Genomic DNA, 18,363 nt, shown 5'->3' on the forward strand with positions numbered 1-18,363 from the left:
CTGCGCCATCCCCAGTACTGACAGCCAGTTGCGACCTGACGTGGTAGTCACCAACGAGGCCCAGAAAAAGATCGTCCTCATCGACATCATGGCCCCCTTCAAGAACAGGACCCTGGCCTTCCGCGATGCCCGAGCTTGTAAGCTGGAAAAATATGCCCCCCTGGCTGACACCCTGAGAGCGAAGGGCTACGAGGTGCAGATGGATGCCCTGATCGTCGGAGCCCTGGGTGCTGGGACCCTTGCAACGAGCGTGTGCTGCAGACCTGCGGGATCGGTTGACCCTATGCATGGCTCATGCGGTGTCTCATGGTCTCGGACACCATCCAATGGTCCAGGGACATCTACATCGAACACATCACCGGCTCAGACAGTACCAGGAGGTGAGAGCCAGTACGACATCGTGCATCAACTATGGGAAAGGGACTGAGACACTTTTTCCATTGGACCATATGATCTGGAACCATAAACTCACTGAATATTAAATCCCACCAAACGAGGGTAGATCCATCCTCATCATTGTATCCGCTCATTATATTCCACATCTGAACATAGCTATTATATGGACAACATACCCCCATATCTCAATGTCTGTACTTTGACCCATTAAACTTTTACCCCCAATTGGGGATATTGCAGATTATGTATTCCCTACGCCACCCGTTCCTAAACCGAATTTCGCACCCCTTGATAATCTGTAACTTATTCCCCGATAACCAGAAACTTCGATGCTTAAACTCTGTACCGTTTTCTTTTTACTTCAACACTATCTTAATAAAATTATTAATTCTCTTGCCATGTGGTCGGTCTTTCTTTGTTCCAAAGAGAAGCTGCCTATCACATGGAATGGAAAAACCTCAGAGTTCTGTCCAAAGGCATGTCCCTGCATACCTTGCTGAGTCCCAAAGCATGGCTGCCTTCTCTGAATGGGTCAGTTGTATAGCTGATGGTCCTTAATGGAGCTGACACCAACTTGTCTGGGGTGTTCCCCAAAAGCATAGCACAAGTTTGAAATACAGACAGTATAGAGCTAATATTCATAACTTTAACTACAAAAATGACACACACATGTAGACAGCATAATCATAACCAGCAAACCATAACCTTGTCTTAGACACCTCATTTGACCCCCTTTATACAAGATTGGGTGCCACTACAGGACCTTGGTTGCAACAATGATCTATACGGTCCCAGACTATGTCAATAATGTCACATATGAGATTGGGGAAAAAAAACAAACCCCAATTCAGGAAAGCAGCATTACCAAATGTGAAATACTAGTTTACCACAAGAGGTGTAATCTCCTGCCCAACAAAAGAAGGCCTGTAGACACCAGACAAAGGAACATCAGTGGACAAAAGACTTTGATTGTTTTCCCCACACCCATGAACAGGGGACATGCACAAACGTTCGTCCCAGTACACCTTGAACTCTGGGGAAAGGGAATAAAGATCCCTGTCAAGAAGAAATTGTCATCACTCTGCTGCTTCTGTTTCTAACTATCCCTGGGCTGGGAAGCCCTACCCTTTATAAGCCTAGCCCTAGGTTGGGGAGCTATCCTAACCCTAGATTGGGGAGCCCTATTTGTCAGGCCCTGCCTCCCAGTGGTCAGGCCTAGTGGTTGGAGTGGAGTCGAAGCCAGACATATGGTCAGACTGAGCCAAGGTGGCACTGCAATCGAGATCCGGGGACAGGCCAGAGTCGGAACCAAGATCAGAGTCCGTAGATAAAGTCCAGGTGCAAGCCAGGGATTGAAGCCAGGTAGTCCAAAGTCAGTACTGTAGCTAAAGCCCAGGTACAGGCTACAGAATAAAGCCGGATGATCAGAGTCAGAGGGTCAGGGAGAGGAGAAAAGGCTGCAGTAGGTCAGAAACAGGGCTGGAGCGCGGTCAGGGTAGGGCAAGAACAAGACTAGAACAGGGCTCGGGCTCGGCTGATGCAGGGACAGGCTGGGAGTGTCAAAAGTCCAACACACTGCATGGCTGCAGGAGGGTTCCTGGCTGGGTAGTGCTGTTCACAGACAGATCTGCAGTTTTGGCAGAGCTGGGGAAATGCCTGGGCCTGGGGGTCACCTGACCCAGGCTCTACTCTGGGATCAGTTGCTACCGCATGCCTGAGGGCAAGTTACGGCTGGATCTGTGGGCAGGGTAAGTGAGCGCATCTGGGTTGTTGCTGCACGCCTGAGAGATGGCTCACTGAAGCACAGTGGATGAGCAGGTGTAGGCCCACCCATTCCTGAAGGCCTCTTGGCTTAAGGGGAGAAGCCACTGTAGCTAGGCATCAACTAATCATGGGGAACAACAAATGAAAAAACAGTGATGGGAGCGAAGGTTACAGGGATAAAATCGGGATACAAAGGGGAACAACGAGCAGAGAATGCTGGACGGCACCCTCTGCTTCTTGAAAGTATCTAGGGAGCCCTACCCTTTGCAACCCTAACTCTAGGCCAGGGAACCCTACTGATCCCAACACTAGCCATAGGATGCTGAGCCCAACCCTTCGTAACCGTAACTCTAGACCGGGGATCCCTACTGAACGAAACCACAACTCCAGACCTGTAGGGGCCCTCTACTTTGTAATCTTAACTCTATGCCGGAGAGCGCTACCCTTTACAAATGTAATCATAGACCAGTGATCTCTACTGACCCAACCCTAACTTTTGTCCAGGGATCCCTACTGAATGCAACCTTAATCTGAGGCCAGGGGGCCCTACCCTTTGTACCCACAGCCCTATGACAGAGTGCCCTAGCTTTTGTAATCCTAGCCATAGTCTGGGGCACCCTACTGAACCCAACACTAATCCTAGGCTGTGGAGCCATACGCTTTCTATCTCTACCCCTAGGCGGGGAAACTCTACTGAAACCATCCCTAACCCTAGTATGAGGCATCCTACTGACACTAACAGTAACCCTAGGCTGCAGACTCTTTCCATTTGTAACCTTAACTCAGATAGCCCTAGTGACCCCACCCCTAACCATACATAGGGAAGCTATGCTTACCCCAGCCCTAGGCCAAGAATCCATATCCTCTGTAATCCTAATGCAAAACCAGTCAACTCTACTGTAACCTAACCCTAGGCTGGCAAGCCCTACTGACCCCAACCCTAACCAAAGAAAGGAAGCCCTCTCCTTTATAACCCTAATCCTAGCACAGGAACGCCTTCTGACTCAATCCCTAATCCTACAACAGGAAATCCATATTCTTTGTAAGCCTAAACCTAGGACGCGGAGCCCTACTGACTTGACTACCTAACTCTAGGGCTAGTGAGTATTATCCTTTGTAACAGTAACCCTAGACTGGGAATCCCTATTGACCACAACCCTACCCCTAGGATGGGGAGCCCTACTGATACCAACTCTAGCCTTAGGATGGGAAGCCCTACCCTTTGTTACTGTAACTATAGCCAGGGAACTCTACCCTTTGCAACTCTAACCCTTGGCTGGGAAGCCCTACACCCTTTGTGACCGTAGCCATAGCATGGGGGAGCCCTACTGGCCCCAATCCTAATCCTAGAGCAGGGAAATCTACTGACCCCATCCCTAACTCTAGGCTGAGGAGCTATACCCTTCGTAATCCGAACTCTTGCAAACAGTTTGCTACCATAAATGGAATTATCCACATAGTTCAGTTTAAAGATAAAACTGGACTGATTTTAATAGAAGAATTCAACAAATGTATTTAAACTACAAAGTAGGGCTGTTGATTAATCAGTTATCTCATGCGATTAACTCAAAAAATTAATCACGATTAATCGCACTGGTAAACAATAGAATACCAATTGAAATTTATTAAATATTTTGGATGTTTTTCTACATTTTAAAATATATTGATTTCTATTACAACACAAAATACAAAGTGTACAGTGCTCACTTTATATTTTTTATTACAAATATTTGCACTGTAAAAATGATAAACAAAAGAAACATTTTTCATTTCACCTCATACAAGTACTGTAGTGCAATCTCTTTATAATGAAAAGGTAACCTTACAAATGTAGATTTTTTTTGTTACACAAGTGCAGTCAAAAACTAAATGTAAAACTTTAGAGCCTCCAAGTCCACTCAAGTATCAGAGGGGTAGCTGTTTGGATCTGTGAAAGCGGCAAAAAGAGTCCTGTGGCACCTTATAGACTAACTGTCCACTCAGTCCTACTTCTTGTTCAGCCAAACGCTAAGAGAAATAAGTTTGTTTACATTTATGGGAGATATTGCTGCCTATTTCTTATTTACAATGTCACCTGAAAGTGAGAACAGGCGTTCGCATGGCACTTTTGTCATGTTCTAGATGCGCTAAAGATTCGCATGTCCTTTCATGCTTCGGCCACCATTCCAGAGGACATGCTTCCATGCTGATGATGGTCGTTAAAAAAATAATGCGTTCATTAAATTTGTGACAGAACTCCGGGGGTTAATTGTATGTCTTCTGTTTTATCTGCATTCTGCCATACATTTTATGTTATAGCAGTCTCGGATGATGACCCAGCACTCGTTGGTTTTAATAACATTTTCACAGCAGATTTGACAAAACAAGGAAGGTACCAATGTGAGATTTCTATAAATAGCTAGAGCATTTGACCCAAGTGCCGTCCCAAATCTGAGAGGGATGAGGTATGGAGCACACTTTCAGAAGTCTTAAAAGAGCAACACTGAGGTGCAGAAACTACAGAACCTGAACCACTAAAAAGAAAATCTACTTTCTGTTGGTGGCATCTGATTCAGATGATGAAAATGAACCTGTCAGTCCACTCTGCTTTGGATTGTTAGAGCAGAACCCATCATCAGCATGGACGTATGCCCCACTCCTCTTCCTTGCCAAAGAATGGCCACTTGATAGGTGATGGCCCATCAGCTTTGATGACACCTGGCCAGAGCTGTCAGCTTGTCCTTTGTCTTTGAGAAAGAAGTTTACCCACTCCCAGACTTATCTGATAAACACACTTCAGTCATGACTTCAGTTTATGTTTAAACTTTATATATAATGTTGCTACACAAATTTCTCTGTGATATTACTGACCAGTTGAGTTATTAGTTTTCAAATGATACCTCACAAGGCATATTTTGTACAATGGTGCGTAGGATGTGAATACCGGGGTGTATTCCGTCACACTCATCCCACCTGAGGGGCTGGAAGACAGGACTCCAAATCGCATCCCATAAACCTCATGTCTCAATCACGTGGAAGTAATACTTCATACAAGAGGCAATAGCCAGTAGGCAACAGGCAGTACTCCCCTTCCATCTCAGGAATCTCAAACTGCAACTACACAGTCCTTGTAGGGATTTCAACTTACAAGTTCAGTTACTGGCTCAGATAAAATGTTCTTTGTGGAATTTCCCCACAAGGCTTTCCCCACAGATTCAATATTACCATTTCCACCACTGGCAAGCTTAAAATAGTAAACTTCTTACCAACTGGCCACCTACTTAAAAAAAACCATAGGAATTTATGCCTTAATTTAGAACCCAACCCTAATTATGCAGCCTCCATAATTCTACATTAGAAGAATGTAGAGAGGATTGAACCAAGATCAGATGCCCATAAGGAGAAATATACTATTATCCCCACTTTACAGCTAGGAAGCTGAGGAACAGAGAGAGAGAGAGAGAGAGAGAGAGAGAAAGTGACTTGCCCAGGGTTACATGGAGACTGTGACAGAGCCAGAGAATTGAACCTAGAATTCTCGAGTCCCAGTCAAATGCCTTGGCCACAAGGCTAGATTTGCTCATTGAGGGTATGTATTCACTGAAATTAAAACCTGCCACTGGCCCATGCCAGCTAACTGGGGCTCAGGCTAAGGGATTGTGGTGTTGATATTCAGGCTTGTGCTGCAGCTCAAGCTCTGGGACCCTCCCACCTTGCAGAATCCTAGCGTGCAGGCTCCAGCCCAAGCATCGACACCAGTTAAACAGCCCTTTAGCCCATGCCCTGAAAGCCGGAGTCAGAGGCAGAGGTTTTTAATTGCAGTATAGACATACCCTGAAATTTCTCCTGCAGATCATAACGCAGGACTAGCTTTTCAGTGGGCACAGAGCCATGCTAGATAAGAGAGGAGGAAGATGATTCTACATGTCCACATGAAAAAAAAAAAAACAATGGTGTCTCTAGTTTTTATTACTTAAACCTCTTTTGCGCCGGCTAGCTTAGCCAGTCAGAACAGGATCTTAGCTAAGCTAATGAGGCCTGAGATAATAAAAAAAGAACCAAATATTTTAATCCATTTTATTTATTTTTCACTCTAAACCAATGAAGCTTGAAGAAACCAAGCTGTTTGGATGAGATGAATAGATGCCGCCACTGGTTTTTTGGACATCTCTGATTTTTTCTACATATATTCATAGATTACAAAAACAGAAGAATCTGATTATTATCTGGAGTGTCATAGAAAAGGAAGAGTTTGCACCAAGAAGAAAAGTCACGATTCCATTCATTTTTTGGCTGCCATATTACAAATCTGTTTGCAAGCACCAGAAATTCACAACCTTTCAACGGAGCGTGACCAGCTCTTCTGATGAAGTTGGGTGAATGGCAACCGTCTCATCGAAGCTGGCCTTTGTTGCTCCCATTTTGACTGCTACAGCGAAACCTTGCAGCATTTCGTCACATCCTAGTCCCTGCATGTGGAGTCCCACCACCTTCAAACAGTAAGAAATTTAATTTATTAAAGATGAGCATGTAATGACAGTCATCAATGCACCAGTTAGAGAATCTTCATCACCCTGATCACTCATTGGCATAGAGGAAAGCTACTGCTGACCCAGTCAATAGCCTTTCAAAACAACAAATCTACATATGATTAGACGTTCAAAAAAGTTGTTAGTGAAGAGTTAAGGTTGCCCAGCGCTGTTTCCAGCCTGTGAATGTGGAAAGTGGCTAAATGTAAATCTCTGAAAACCAGGAAATACAAAAAGTTAAGGTCCCTGTCACCCCCACAACACAACCTTAACTCTGTGCCCCTACTGCTGGCAAAACCACTGGGAACGAGTCAGTATGGATATGGCAAAGGTTAAACTACCAGGGAAGTAGAGGGTTCTTCATCTCTTGAAATGTTCAAATCAAGATTGGATCCCTGTCTCAAAGATGCTTTAGTCAAACACATATTAGGCCCAATACAGGTATAACTGGATGAAATTCTATGGCCTGTGTTATACATGAGGTCAGACTAGATGGGCATAACCGACCCCTCCAGCCTTAAATTCTATAAGTAGATATGACAAAGGACTAAGACTGTACCATTGTATGGGGCACTTGCCCCCATAACCTCAGCCATGCTGAACACAACTCCATCAATAGCCTCAGGAACAACTCTGACATCATAATCAAAAAGACTGACAAAAGAGGTGCTGTCGTCATCATGAATAAGTTTGAATATGAAGGCAGCTCTCTAACTCCACATTCTACAGGCCATTATCCTCTGATCCTACTGAGGATTACCAAAAGAAACTACACCATCTGCTCAAGAAACTCCAACTAAAACCTCTCCAGTGCCTCATCAAAGATCTACAACCTATCCTGAAAAATGATCCCTCACTCTCACAGATCTTGGGAGACAGGCCAGTCCTTGCTTACAGACAGCCCCCCAACCTGAAGCAAAATACTCACCAGCAACCACACACCACACAATAAAAACACTAACTCAAGAACCTATCCTTGCAACAAAGCCCGTTGCCAACTCTGTCCACATATTAATTCAAGTGACACCATCATAGGACCTAATCACATCAGCCACATTATCAGAGGCTCGTTCACCTGCACATCTACCAATGTGATATATGCCATCATGTGCCAGCAATGCCACTCTGCCATGTACATTGGCCAAACCAGACAGTCTCTACATAAAAGAATAAATGGACACAAATCAGACAAAATTATAACATTCAAAAACCAGTTGGAGAATACTTCAATCTCTTTGGTCACTCGATTACAGACCTAAAAGTCGCAATATTACAACAAAAAAAACTTCAAAAACAGACTGCAACGAGAGACTGGTGAATTGGAATTAATTTGCAAACTGGACACCATTAAATTAGGCTTGAATAAAGACTGGGAGTGGATGTGTCATTACACAAAGTAAAACTATTTCTGTATGTTTTCCCCCCCCTGCTGTTCCTCACACATTCTTGTCAACTGCTGGAAATGGCCTATCTTGATTATCTCTATGAAAGTCCCCCCCCCCCGCCGGTAATAGCTCACCTTAACTGATCACTCTCATTATAGTGTGTATGGTAACATCCATTGTTTCATGTTCTCTATGTATATAAAAGCGTCCTACTGTATTATCCACTGCATGCATCCAATGAAGAGGGCTGTAGTCCACGAAAGCTTATGCTCAAATAAATTTGTTAGTCTCTAAGGTGCCACAAGTACTCCTGTTCTTTTTACAAATATTATAGAAAATTTTCCACTTTTCAGTTTGATTTTGCAATTTGAATAATGTTTTTACATTAAATATTACATACAAACATGTTAAAGTTTTTTTTTTAGAAAGGCAATTTATGTCTATGAACAAAAACACTAATGGAAGAGCAGGAATTAAATATGCAAAGTCAGTTGTTTTACCTTTAGCTAAATAGACTTGGATAACAGCAAAATACAAGCTGCTGCATTATCCTGAACATTTTAGTTATGAGTTCTTATTTTGTTTTGCTCACCTTCTCTTCTTTGCCGGCACAAACCAGTTTCATGACACACTTAGTTTTCCTTTGAGTTACAGCGTGATACATGGGGGTAAAAGAGGTGGTGTAAACCTTCACATTGTCTCTTCCATATGTAGAAATGGCTTCCTCTGAAATATACGAAAGAGAGACATTTACCTCCACAAAACAAAACTGTTACATGGGCTGCAGGGACTAAAGGCTAGTTTACACTACTGCACTACCTCAGCACAGTGGCCAACGGTAGCTGTGGAGTCGGCACTCTGGCAGCAGGGACGCGCCAGCTGCTTCCAGGAGTGGCACGGAGCCAGCCTTAGCCCCCCTGCACCTAAAATCTCCCAGTTTGACTTCAGTAGCCTCTGGGAGATTGAGCCCGATTCTGGGAGACTCTCGACGAAATCAGGAGGGTTGGCACCCTACAACCTTCAAAATGGTGGTCATAACCCTTTGCTATAAATGGGACTGAAGCACCAAATGGCTTCAGTTGGTGGCCATTTTGAGAAGGAAGTCTCTCTCTGTTCTCAATTGGACTGAGTGCATCTGCCTGCTCATAGCCTAGATTCCAGGCCCACCCTCTCTCCTGAAGGTAGCTGTGGCATCCGTCCTACTGAGAACAATGGAAGATGATGACCATCTTGAAAAGGGTTAGTTCTTCATGACAGTTAAGCTTTCAATTATGAAAAACAGCAAAAACTGACCTTTAATCCTAAATATATTAAAAAACTACTCACTGCATCAGATCTACTCAGATAAACCACGATTGAGGGAGAAACAGAGAGTTGCCAGAGACAGGAGTAGGGGGGCCAGACGCAGAGGAATGTGCGAGTGGTGAAAGGTTGTGTGTGTGAAGGGGAAATCTAGGGAGGCCGGGGGAACTGCAATCTACAATCCATCTCCTTTGCACAGCTCTGGCAAAACAAAGGAGCTGTAAATCCAGTTTATCTAGCCTGTAAATCTGGCAGATTTGTGCTGTTCTTGAGTAGGATAAAGGGCACCGGTGAACCTAGCCATTTAAGTTAAAAAAAAAAAATGTGAAACTGATTTAAGATTGATACTTCATCCTTTCATATTATTAGAAATATCCCAGAGTAACATTCTTGTGAACTGTTCTTGTATGAAATTTTTCAGTTAAAACTCCAAACAAGGAAATTCCCAGACAAAAAACTACAATGAGATGGAGTTACAGTTGAGAGTACATCTGGGTAATTTAGGATAAACTACTTTACTAGAGATATTGTAATTCACACTAAGTACCCCTGTATTCACACACTACTGCAAAACGTTGCTGTACAACATATACCTTTCAGAGTAGCAGCCGTGTTAGTCTGTATTCGCAAAAAGAAAAGGAGAACTTGTGGCACCTTAGAGACTTACAAATTTATTAGAGCATAAGCTTTCGTGCATCCGATGAAGTGAGCTGTAGCTCACGAAAGCTTATGCTCTAATAAATTTGTTAGTCTCTAAGGCGCCACAAGTATTCCTTTTCTTTTAACATATACCTTGTAAGTTATCATCTGAAAATAGCACACTGGTCATTAATATCATTGTAAAATGCATGTGTTAACTTTACATGTGAAGCTATGAATTCCCCCGTATAATGTTACTAGAACAAGTTTAAGAAGATAGCCTTGCTTAGGCAAAGGTGATACGCAGATCTGCCCTAGACAAAGTAATGTGATTTACCTCAGTTTACATATTAGCTGTAAACAAAGCTATCAAGCAAACCAGCAGGGGTTGTCTTGAGCCTGAACTCAAGCGACAGAGAATTATCATAGCTCCTTGTACGCCAGTGAAACACAGGAGACTAGTCCCCAGGAGGCCTTCCTAACTTTGAAAACAAAGACAATTCTTTGGGAATACAAGGAAGAGAGAGAGAGACACTCCAATTGGATCTTTCACCTAAGAACACATGGGAAACCAGCATCTTGTACTTCTGTGGAAGGTCCTCCTGACTGAGAGACAGTCAGCCATGCTGGACCAAGAGTAATGAGTGAGTGAAACCATCTTAAACAGAGACTGTGCCTTGTAAGATAAGTTTTAGACTTTTAGATGTATATTTGCTTACAACTCTCTCTACCTTTATTTCTTTTACTAGGCATCACATAACTTGCGTCCTGTTGTTAATGAACTTATTTTAATCTAAACCAACCCAGTGCTGTGTCTGAAGTAATTGTTAACTCTAGTTAATGTGGCAAGCTGCTGGGTACTGTCTCTTTAAAGGAGACAAGAAACCTTATTATTTATCGGAGTGGTTCAGGAGAAGGCTGAACACTTCAAGGCAGATGGTTCTGGGGAAATTTGGGACTGGAAGTGTACCGAGGTCACCTTGCCAGGTATAACTACAGCTGGTGGAAACCAGGGTGAGGCTGTTGTGTTGTGGTAGGCTGCTGGGGTCAGAAGCACTGAATGCACGCTGCACTGCACACAGACACTCAGGGTACCCCAGGTGTGTCTGCTGACTTCTGTTGTGGCCTGGACACAAACAGAGCATTTAAGGCATCACCCATGGTTCAGTGCAGGGGGTGACAACCCCTTACTGTCTGGACTGCAATCTCAAAACCAAGCAGTCTGAACCCAGGAAGTCACAGTTAAAGTTACAAATAAACAAAACCAAACTTAAAAGGAGTAACTGTGACATCTTAGAGACTAACAAATTTATTTGAGCATAAGCTTTCGTGAGCATCCGATGAAGTGAGCTGTAGCTCACGAAAGCTTATGCTCAAATAAATTTGTTAGTCTCTAAGGTGCCATAAGTACTCCTTTTCTTTTTGCGAATACAGACTAACACGGCTGCTACTCTAAAACCGAACATGTTAAGGTAAGAATTGTAGTTAAGCACACCCAAACAACCATAACCCTGCTCTGTCAGACTCATCCAGCATCCCATGTGATTAAAGCTCAGTGAAATCTTGTGCATAGGCTACATCTGAAGATTTTTTTTTTTTTTTAAAAAGTGGATTAACGTCCCCCATACCTTAGAAGTTTTTCCTTTCAGCAGAAACCTTAACTGTGCCCTGTAGTGACATCATGCAAAAGCCATTCAGCTATGATTAAGGCACTTTAGTGTTTGTGGACCTAGATGAAATTAAACTGATTTTGAAATAATATTAGATTTATAATTTCCCCACCACACCCCGATGGTGTTATTACCGGGCAGACTTAAGGTTGTTTGGGTGCCCTAACTATATTTTAATACCTAAGGTTAAACTTAAAAAGAAATTAAAACAGGCTTATCAATTAATTTCCTAGTTTGGGGATAGGTACACTGTAGTTTATCTTACATTACTGACAGGCACTCTCAATGTGTTTTTTGTTTGGAAATATAAGTTATAAGTCAGCCTGAAAGATATTAGGTAAGGACAAATGAACCCCAACTATTCAATAACAATTCCTTCCCGAGGGAAGTAATAATAAATATGCATCTCTTACATTGGGCTTAGCATGTTCAAAGCACTTTACAAACATTAACTGATCAACAGGGTGGATAAAAATCGAAGATTTAAATTATTAAAAAAATCAAAAAAAGTTGGATTTAAATCAGATTTTTAAAAAATTGAATACAGGCTTTTTTTTTAAAAATAAACCTACTGAAAATTAAATTTGAAATTATAACCATGTATTAAGGCCTAAACTACTTATTTTATACTTATTTTAAATTATTTTCATAGATTATAATATTAAGCAGTACATGTTTGCTGCGCCATGTTTTAAAGAAAGTCAAGCCACTGTACTGATGGAAATCACTAGCTAAGCACATGGAACCAAAGTTTGTTGAAGTGCTAAACCATCTTTTGATAGCAGTAACTCCTTCTGCAGGTTCACAGAGAATATTTTCTTCTTTCAGTTTACTCAACTAGTTCAGTTGATGACTAGTTCAGCCAAAGTTACGAAACCAACTGAAAGTAGAAAAGAAGGAAAGCTTTTTTCCCCCTTCCAATCTATGAATATAAATTAAGTGTGAGGGGATGAGATCTATTAGTTCAAAAATGATGAGACATGGTGATCAATCAGTTCAATCAATCAACTACAGACAATACTTTTTGTTTAATAAATCGGTTAAAAGTTTTAAATGCAAAATATGTTTGAATAAACTTTTTTCCCCCTCTTATGTATCCAGCACATTTAAGGTAGTTTTGTATAATAAAATTAAAATATTGTTTTTGTACATTTTAACTGAATTTCCACACATTCAGTTTTGACACAAATTACAAGTAAAAAATTAAGCTATATTGTTTAATTAAATATGTATAGATCTAGCATACTGTCCTGGTTAGCAAAAAGCAGCACCAAATTGGTCCAGTGAAGGAAATGGGAGGATTCAATGGGAGTTGGGTTAGGCCCATAGTTAGACATAAATCCAGACTAAAACTCCTGCATCACCACATGCCTCCATCCCGGACTTTCAGGACCTACCTGCAGGGCTGAATATAGTCTCACATCCATTCTGGTCTTGGCCTCTTTGCTGAAACTGCTTTAAGTGTCAGTGCCAGACTGCAATAGGGGATTAAGTGATGCACATGTCCACTAGCTGAGTTGAGGCCCCAGTACTTGTTCCAGAGGGGCCACACAGCCTTTCAAAGAGGAAGTGACTTCTGTTCACTACACACCTAGCCTCAATATGAACATGGTACTTACAGGTGAAAGGCACCATATCCTGTTACTGTCCTCCCCCCCAAACTGAATTTTAAGACAACACGATTCAGTCATTTGTCATGGCTATCATTCCTGAAACACAGAACATTAATAAGGAAACACCAAAGCAGTGTTTTCACTTGGACCCTACCTTCAGTGAGTCCCACCGTTCCGATTGGGGGGTGGCTGAAGACCACGGTAGGAATGTTGCTGTAGTCGAGTTTGGAATCCTGCTTGCCTTCAAACAGTCTGTGTGCCAGTTTCCTTCCAGCTGCTATTGCAACTGTAAGTATGGAAATAGGAATTTGTGCTTACACCATCTAACACAGGCTAACACTAGTCAGGTATCCTGTATCTAATTAGTAGCCTGTACTGGATGCTTCAGAGCAGGATCCAACCTTATATTTATGGACTGTAGAGGACAAAAACACCAGAAGGTTGCAACTGATGGGTAACATTTTCAAAATCATTCATCACTTAGGGGCCTAAGCTTCACTGAAAGCCATTTAATGACTTGTCATGACTTTTAGTGAGATTTTGGCTGCTAAGCAGCTAATTTACTTTTGAAAATGCCTGGCCTACTCCTAAGTTATACCTGCAGAGCTACACTGGTGTGCTGCTATAAGCCCTAGTGTAGACGAAGTTACACTAGCATAATTATTTATGGCAATATAGTTTATATTGGTTTGGGGACACAGCAACTATCCGGAAATAACCAAGCCCACACATGGAGGATTTTGCCAATATAGCTATACAAGGAAAACCCTCCTAGTGTAGACAAGACCACAGGTGCTTTTGAAAATTTCCCCCTTAAACTCTGCAAATTCAGGATTAATCTCATCCATGGCTGAGAGGCTCAATGTTTGAACCAGTGTACCTCTGTGAAAAGAGTTGTTTTTCTGCTTTGGAACTTTGCCATAGGAAGTCATTGTGGGAGTCATCAGTATATGGATCATGTTCCTCTTTGTGATGTGTGGTGCAACAGCTAGTATTATACCCACTTGGCACAAATAAAACTGTGAATAAGCAAGGACAGGGTGCGGCTTCATCACTACTTTCAACAAGAAAATAATTCCTTTCCCAATTGCTCCGCAAATTTCTATATCCAGCACCTACATCTTTTGGTTTTTATGCTTGACAACAAATTGAGTTTTCCCAGCACTCAGATACTATCAGCACCCAAATAAGGACACCACCCTGAATCATGGGAAACTGTATTTGAGTGGTCCCTATTCTATATGGGTTCTGACCTGTTTTTTTTTTTTCCCCTCCATACATGCTGCACTCCTCTTCCCCATATCCCACTCCATTTTGTAGTGACCACAGGTCATCTTACACCAACTCTGTGCACACACATCCTTACCACTTTGCACACACCTTCAGCTAGCTCTGGGCAAGTGATAGCTCCTGGGAGAGGAAGTATCAGCTTCCTCCACTGACAGCTGGAGGGGCAGAATGGAGAGGAGACGCAAACCCTGCACCACCATGGCCTTGAGTAGAGAGAGGCAGCATGAGGGACTGTGCAGAAATAACTTGTGTAGGAGCAAAGGGAGGATCAGTCAGCCAAAAAAAAAAATATGGTGTATATTTGCGAGTTAAGCCGCTATGTTAATGCACAAACATTAAATTCAACACAACATTAATGAGTGTGAAGGTTGGATAATAAGGACACCAGATGGAGTGGGCAGCCTGTTGAACAATGCCACATTCAAAACAAGGCCACAGAACACACACACACAGCCAAAATATCTTACACAGATGATACAGGACAAGGGCCTTTGATGTCTTATCTGGTCCTAAAACTGTCAGCGTGCTGCATGCATGAGCTGACATGCACCTTGACCACCTCTGCCAGCTGGCATGTCAGGTGGGTTGCCAAAAATCACACACACACAGTGTAGAAGAATTATAGCACCAGCCTCTGAAAATGTTGGAAGGAGTTGAGCAGCAGGGGCAAGAAGAATGGATTCTTCCTCACCCGCCCCCACACTTTAAGCAGGGGGAAGGAGAGGAGTTTCAATTGTTTTTAAATGGGCTTGGAAGTGTCACTGAAATTAATTTGTGTGTTTCTCTTCGGCACCATTGGGCTCTCTGGGGACTTGTGCTCCTAAGTCACGTAGGCAGTTTTGAAAATCTCACTAACTTTTGGCTTCTATTTTTGAAAATGTTGCCCCTAGTGGCTAAATGTAGGTAAGTGAGTATATCATCACAGGTATGGGATCCCCTAGCCTAGGCGGCAGTACAGTGCAATGCAACAAAGGCCTATTACCTGGGGTCAGGAGTGCTTTTCCACATACATCCCCGACAGCGTAGATCCCTTTCCTGCTGGTGTTCTGGAACTCATCGACTACAATGTGACCTTTAGCATCTAATTTAAGACCCTAATATTGGAAACAGCAACCATGTTAATATACACACTAGGCATTATGGGCGGAAAAATAACAGACTCAAGGAACATTTCATAGTATCATACCCTATTCAAAGTGACATTTACATTCCTACAAGATATGAAGCCTACCTGTGCAATATGAAGTTTAAAAATAAACACAGGAAAAATTTCACTTATTTACCTTAATTTATTGCACAGTTTCAAAGGCCCAACCAGTGTAACAGCGGTGCTAACAATAGTTTGGTCTCCTACCCTCTGCAGCAGTTGCATCATTTTCAACTCCAGCCCAGGAGAACAATGATTCAAGGACAAGAGTTATTTTATAATGCAGTGTCATCATTCATAGATGATTTGGCTATCAAAGTCACTGAGTTACCCCTGCCCCAATTCATCTATCAGGTCTCCAGGCAGTGCTGGAAGATGCAATTAAAAACTTCCTCATACTTAAATATTTGTGGGTTTGTTTTCATACTACCCTCTTTAGCCTAGGGCTTTTCAAGTGTACAGTATTATATGGGATTATATTATAACCTTGGCCATGGTCCTCCCCTAAACTCCATGTAGATACAGGGGTCTGTTCCTGCAAAGGTAGGTCATGGAAGAACTGGGGCCACATAAGCAAGGAGTTAATACAATTTGCATTTTCATAATTACTAGGATATAAAATCTGTCTCACCAGTTTGTCTAGATTAAGCCCCTCAGTGTTTGGATCTCGTCCAATGGCCCACAGCAGACAGTCAACATCCGGGATTGTGCTAACAGTGGGTTTGTGACCAGGCGCAGAGGATATCACTGTAACCTCCAACAATCCAAGAGGAGATTTTGTAATCGATTTGACCTATTGGTAACCACAAATACAGATTAAGATTAAAAGATTAAAAGTGGAACTTTTGGGGTGAGTCACTGTCACCAAAACCAGCTTAAAGTGAACATGAAAGATCAAACCCAGATGTTTATAACTGGAGCACACACCAAATGCCATGCCAATAATTACAAAATTTGTTTGTGTTTTTGCAACAAAATGTAAAGAGAGACTTGTAGTTAATGTGCCAAATCGCACATGGTAACAGACTTTGAGCTGAGTATGATGTGTTTGTAGGCCATGCTTACAAGATGGGGGACTCTATCCTCAGAATCAGTGACTCGGAAAAAGATTTGGGGATTGCCATGGATAATCAGTTGAACATGAGCTGCCAGTATGACACTGTGGCCAAGAGAGCTAATGTGATCCTTGGATGCATAAATTGGAGAATCTCAAGTAACAGAAGAGAGGTTATTTTACCTCTATTTGGCATTGATGCAACTGCTGCTGGCATACTATGTCCAGTTCTGGTGTCCATAATTCAAGAAGGATGTTAAATTGGAGAGGGGTCAGAGAAGAGTCACAAGAATGATTAGAAGATTAGAAAACATGCCTTTTAGTGATTGAGCTCCAGGAGCTCAGTCTATTTAGTTAACAAAGAGAAGGTTAGGGATGACTTGGTTACAGTCTGTAAATACCTACATGGGGAACAAATATTTAATATTTAATATTTAGTTCTTCAGTCTAGAAGAGAAAAGTATAAACACAATCCAATGGCTTGAAGTTGAAGCTAGACAAAATCAGACTGGAAATACAGCATAAATTTTTAACAGAGAGTATTTAGTCACTGGAACAATTTAACAAGGGTTGTGGCAGATTCTCCATCAGTGGCAATTTTTAAAATCAAGATTGGATGTTTTTTTTTCAAAAGATCTGCTCTAGGAGTTTTGGGGAAGCTCTATGACCTGTGATATACAAGAGGTCCGACTAGATGATCACAATGGTCCCTTCTGGCCTTGGAATCTATGGTTTACCACAGTGCATAGGAGCCCCAGTCTTGAACTAGAACCCCACTTTGGTAGGCACTGTATGAACAGAACAAAAAGACAATCCCCGCCCCAGGCAATTTACAATCGAAGGAGATCAGGACCATGGAATGGCAAGCCTATGGTGGCATGGCTTTCCTTCGATGGGCCAGGGGACCAGAGCCAAGATGATCTCTGCGTAGCTACGTCTGCGGCCGCTGAGCAGACAGTCATATTAGATGTGTCCACTCTGTTTTACAGTCATTCAGGAATTTGTCAAGGAGCTGATAGCCTGTGCCAAGGGAGAGTTATGCCTGCCTGGTAAGTAAGACCAGGTAGCCTGCAACCCTCACCTGTGAGGTTGCAGAGAAGTAGGCTCCCTGCCAAGCAGTCCAATTCCTACACATCTCCCTCGTGGGGCACAGATCATGGTTAAGGCTACAATTTTTTCACCGAGGTCACGGAAGTCACAGTTCTGTGACTTCCAGCGACCTCCGTGAATCCAGCCCTGTTGGCCAGGAGTTGCAGGTTCCTGAGGTTGGGGGCCCCCCAGAGTTCCCAGCCACCATGGGTGGTGGGGCCACAGCTCCTGGCCACCATGGGCAGTGGGGGCCCGGGAGGTCTGAGCCACCATGTGCAGTAGGTCCCCAGAGTTCTGAGCCACTGCGGGCATCGAGGTCCTTCAAAGCTCTCGGCTCCCGCGAGTGGCAGGAGTACCCCAGAGCTCCGAGCCCCCACAGGCAGTGGGAGCTGCCCCTGCAGCTGCCCAACCTCTGCAGGCGGTGTGTGGACCCTGCAGCTGGGCTCCCCATTTTGTCAGCAATATTTTTATAAAACTCAGGGACAGGTCACAGGCTTCTGTGAATT

The 18,363-nt window shown here is 42.9% G+C and overlaps 1 protein-coding gene across 3 annotated transcripts in view; it reads right to left on the reverse strand.

The window, feature by feature from the left end:
- The window catches only part of GSR (glutathione-disulfide reductase), a 47,669-nt gene that overhangs the window by 3,397 nt on the left and 25,909 nt on the right, over positions 1–18,363 (reverse strand). For 2 of the 3 annotated variants that reach the window (XM_038400708.2, XM_043514005.1), the window contains exons 9-13: positions 16,346–16,507; positions 15,550–15,661; positions 13,432–13,563; positions 8,646–8,779; positions 6,203–6,629 (exon numbers count right to left, since the gene is read on the reverse strand). In XM_038400708.2, coding sequence (XP_038256636.1) covers positions 6,480–6,629; positions 8,646–8,779; positions 13,432–13,563; positions 15,550–15,661; positions 16,346–16,507 — 690 coding nt within the window. In that variant the 3' untranslated portion in view covers positions 6,203–6,479. Of the gene's footprint in view, positions 1–6,202; positions 6,630–8,645; positions 8,780–13,431; positions 13,564–15,549; positions 15,662–16,345; positions 16,508–18,363 lie in introns of those variants that run through there. The other variant, XM_038400709.2, reaches the window with a different exon arrangement.

Source organism: Dermochelys coriacea, chromosome 4 (genome assembly GCF_009764565.3).
Source record: "Dermochelys coriacea isolate rDerCor1 chromosome 4, rDerCor1.pri.v4, whole genome shotgun sequence".
NCBI classification, from domain to species: Eukaryota; Metazoa; Chordata; order Testudines; family Dermochelyidae; genus Dermochelys; species Dermochelys coriacea.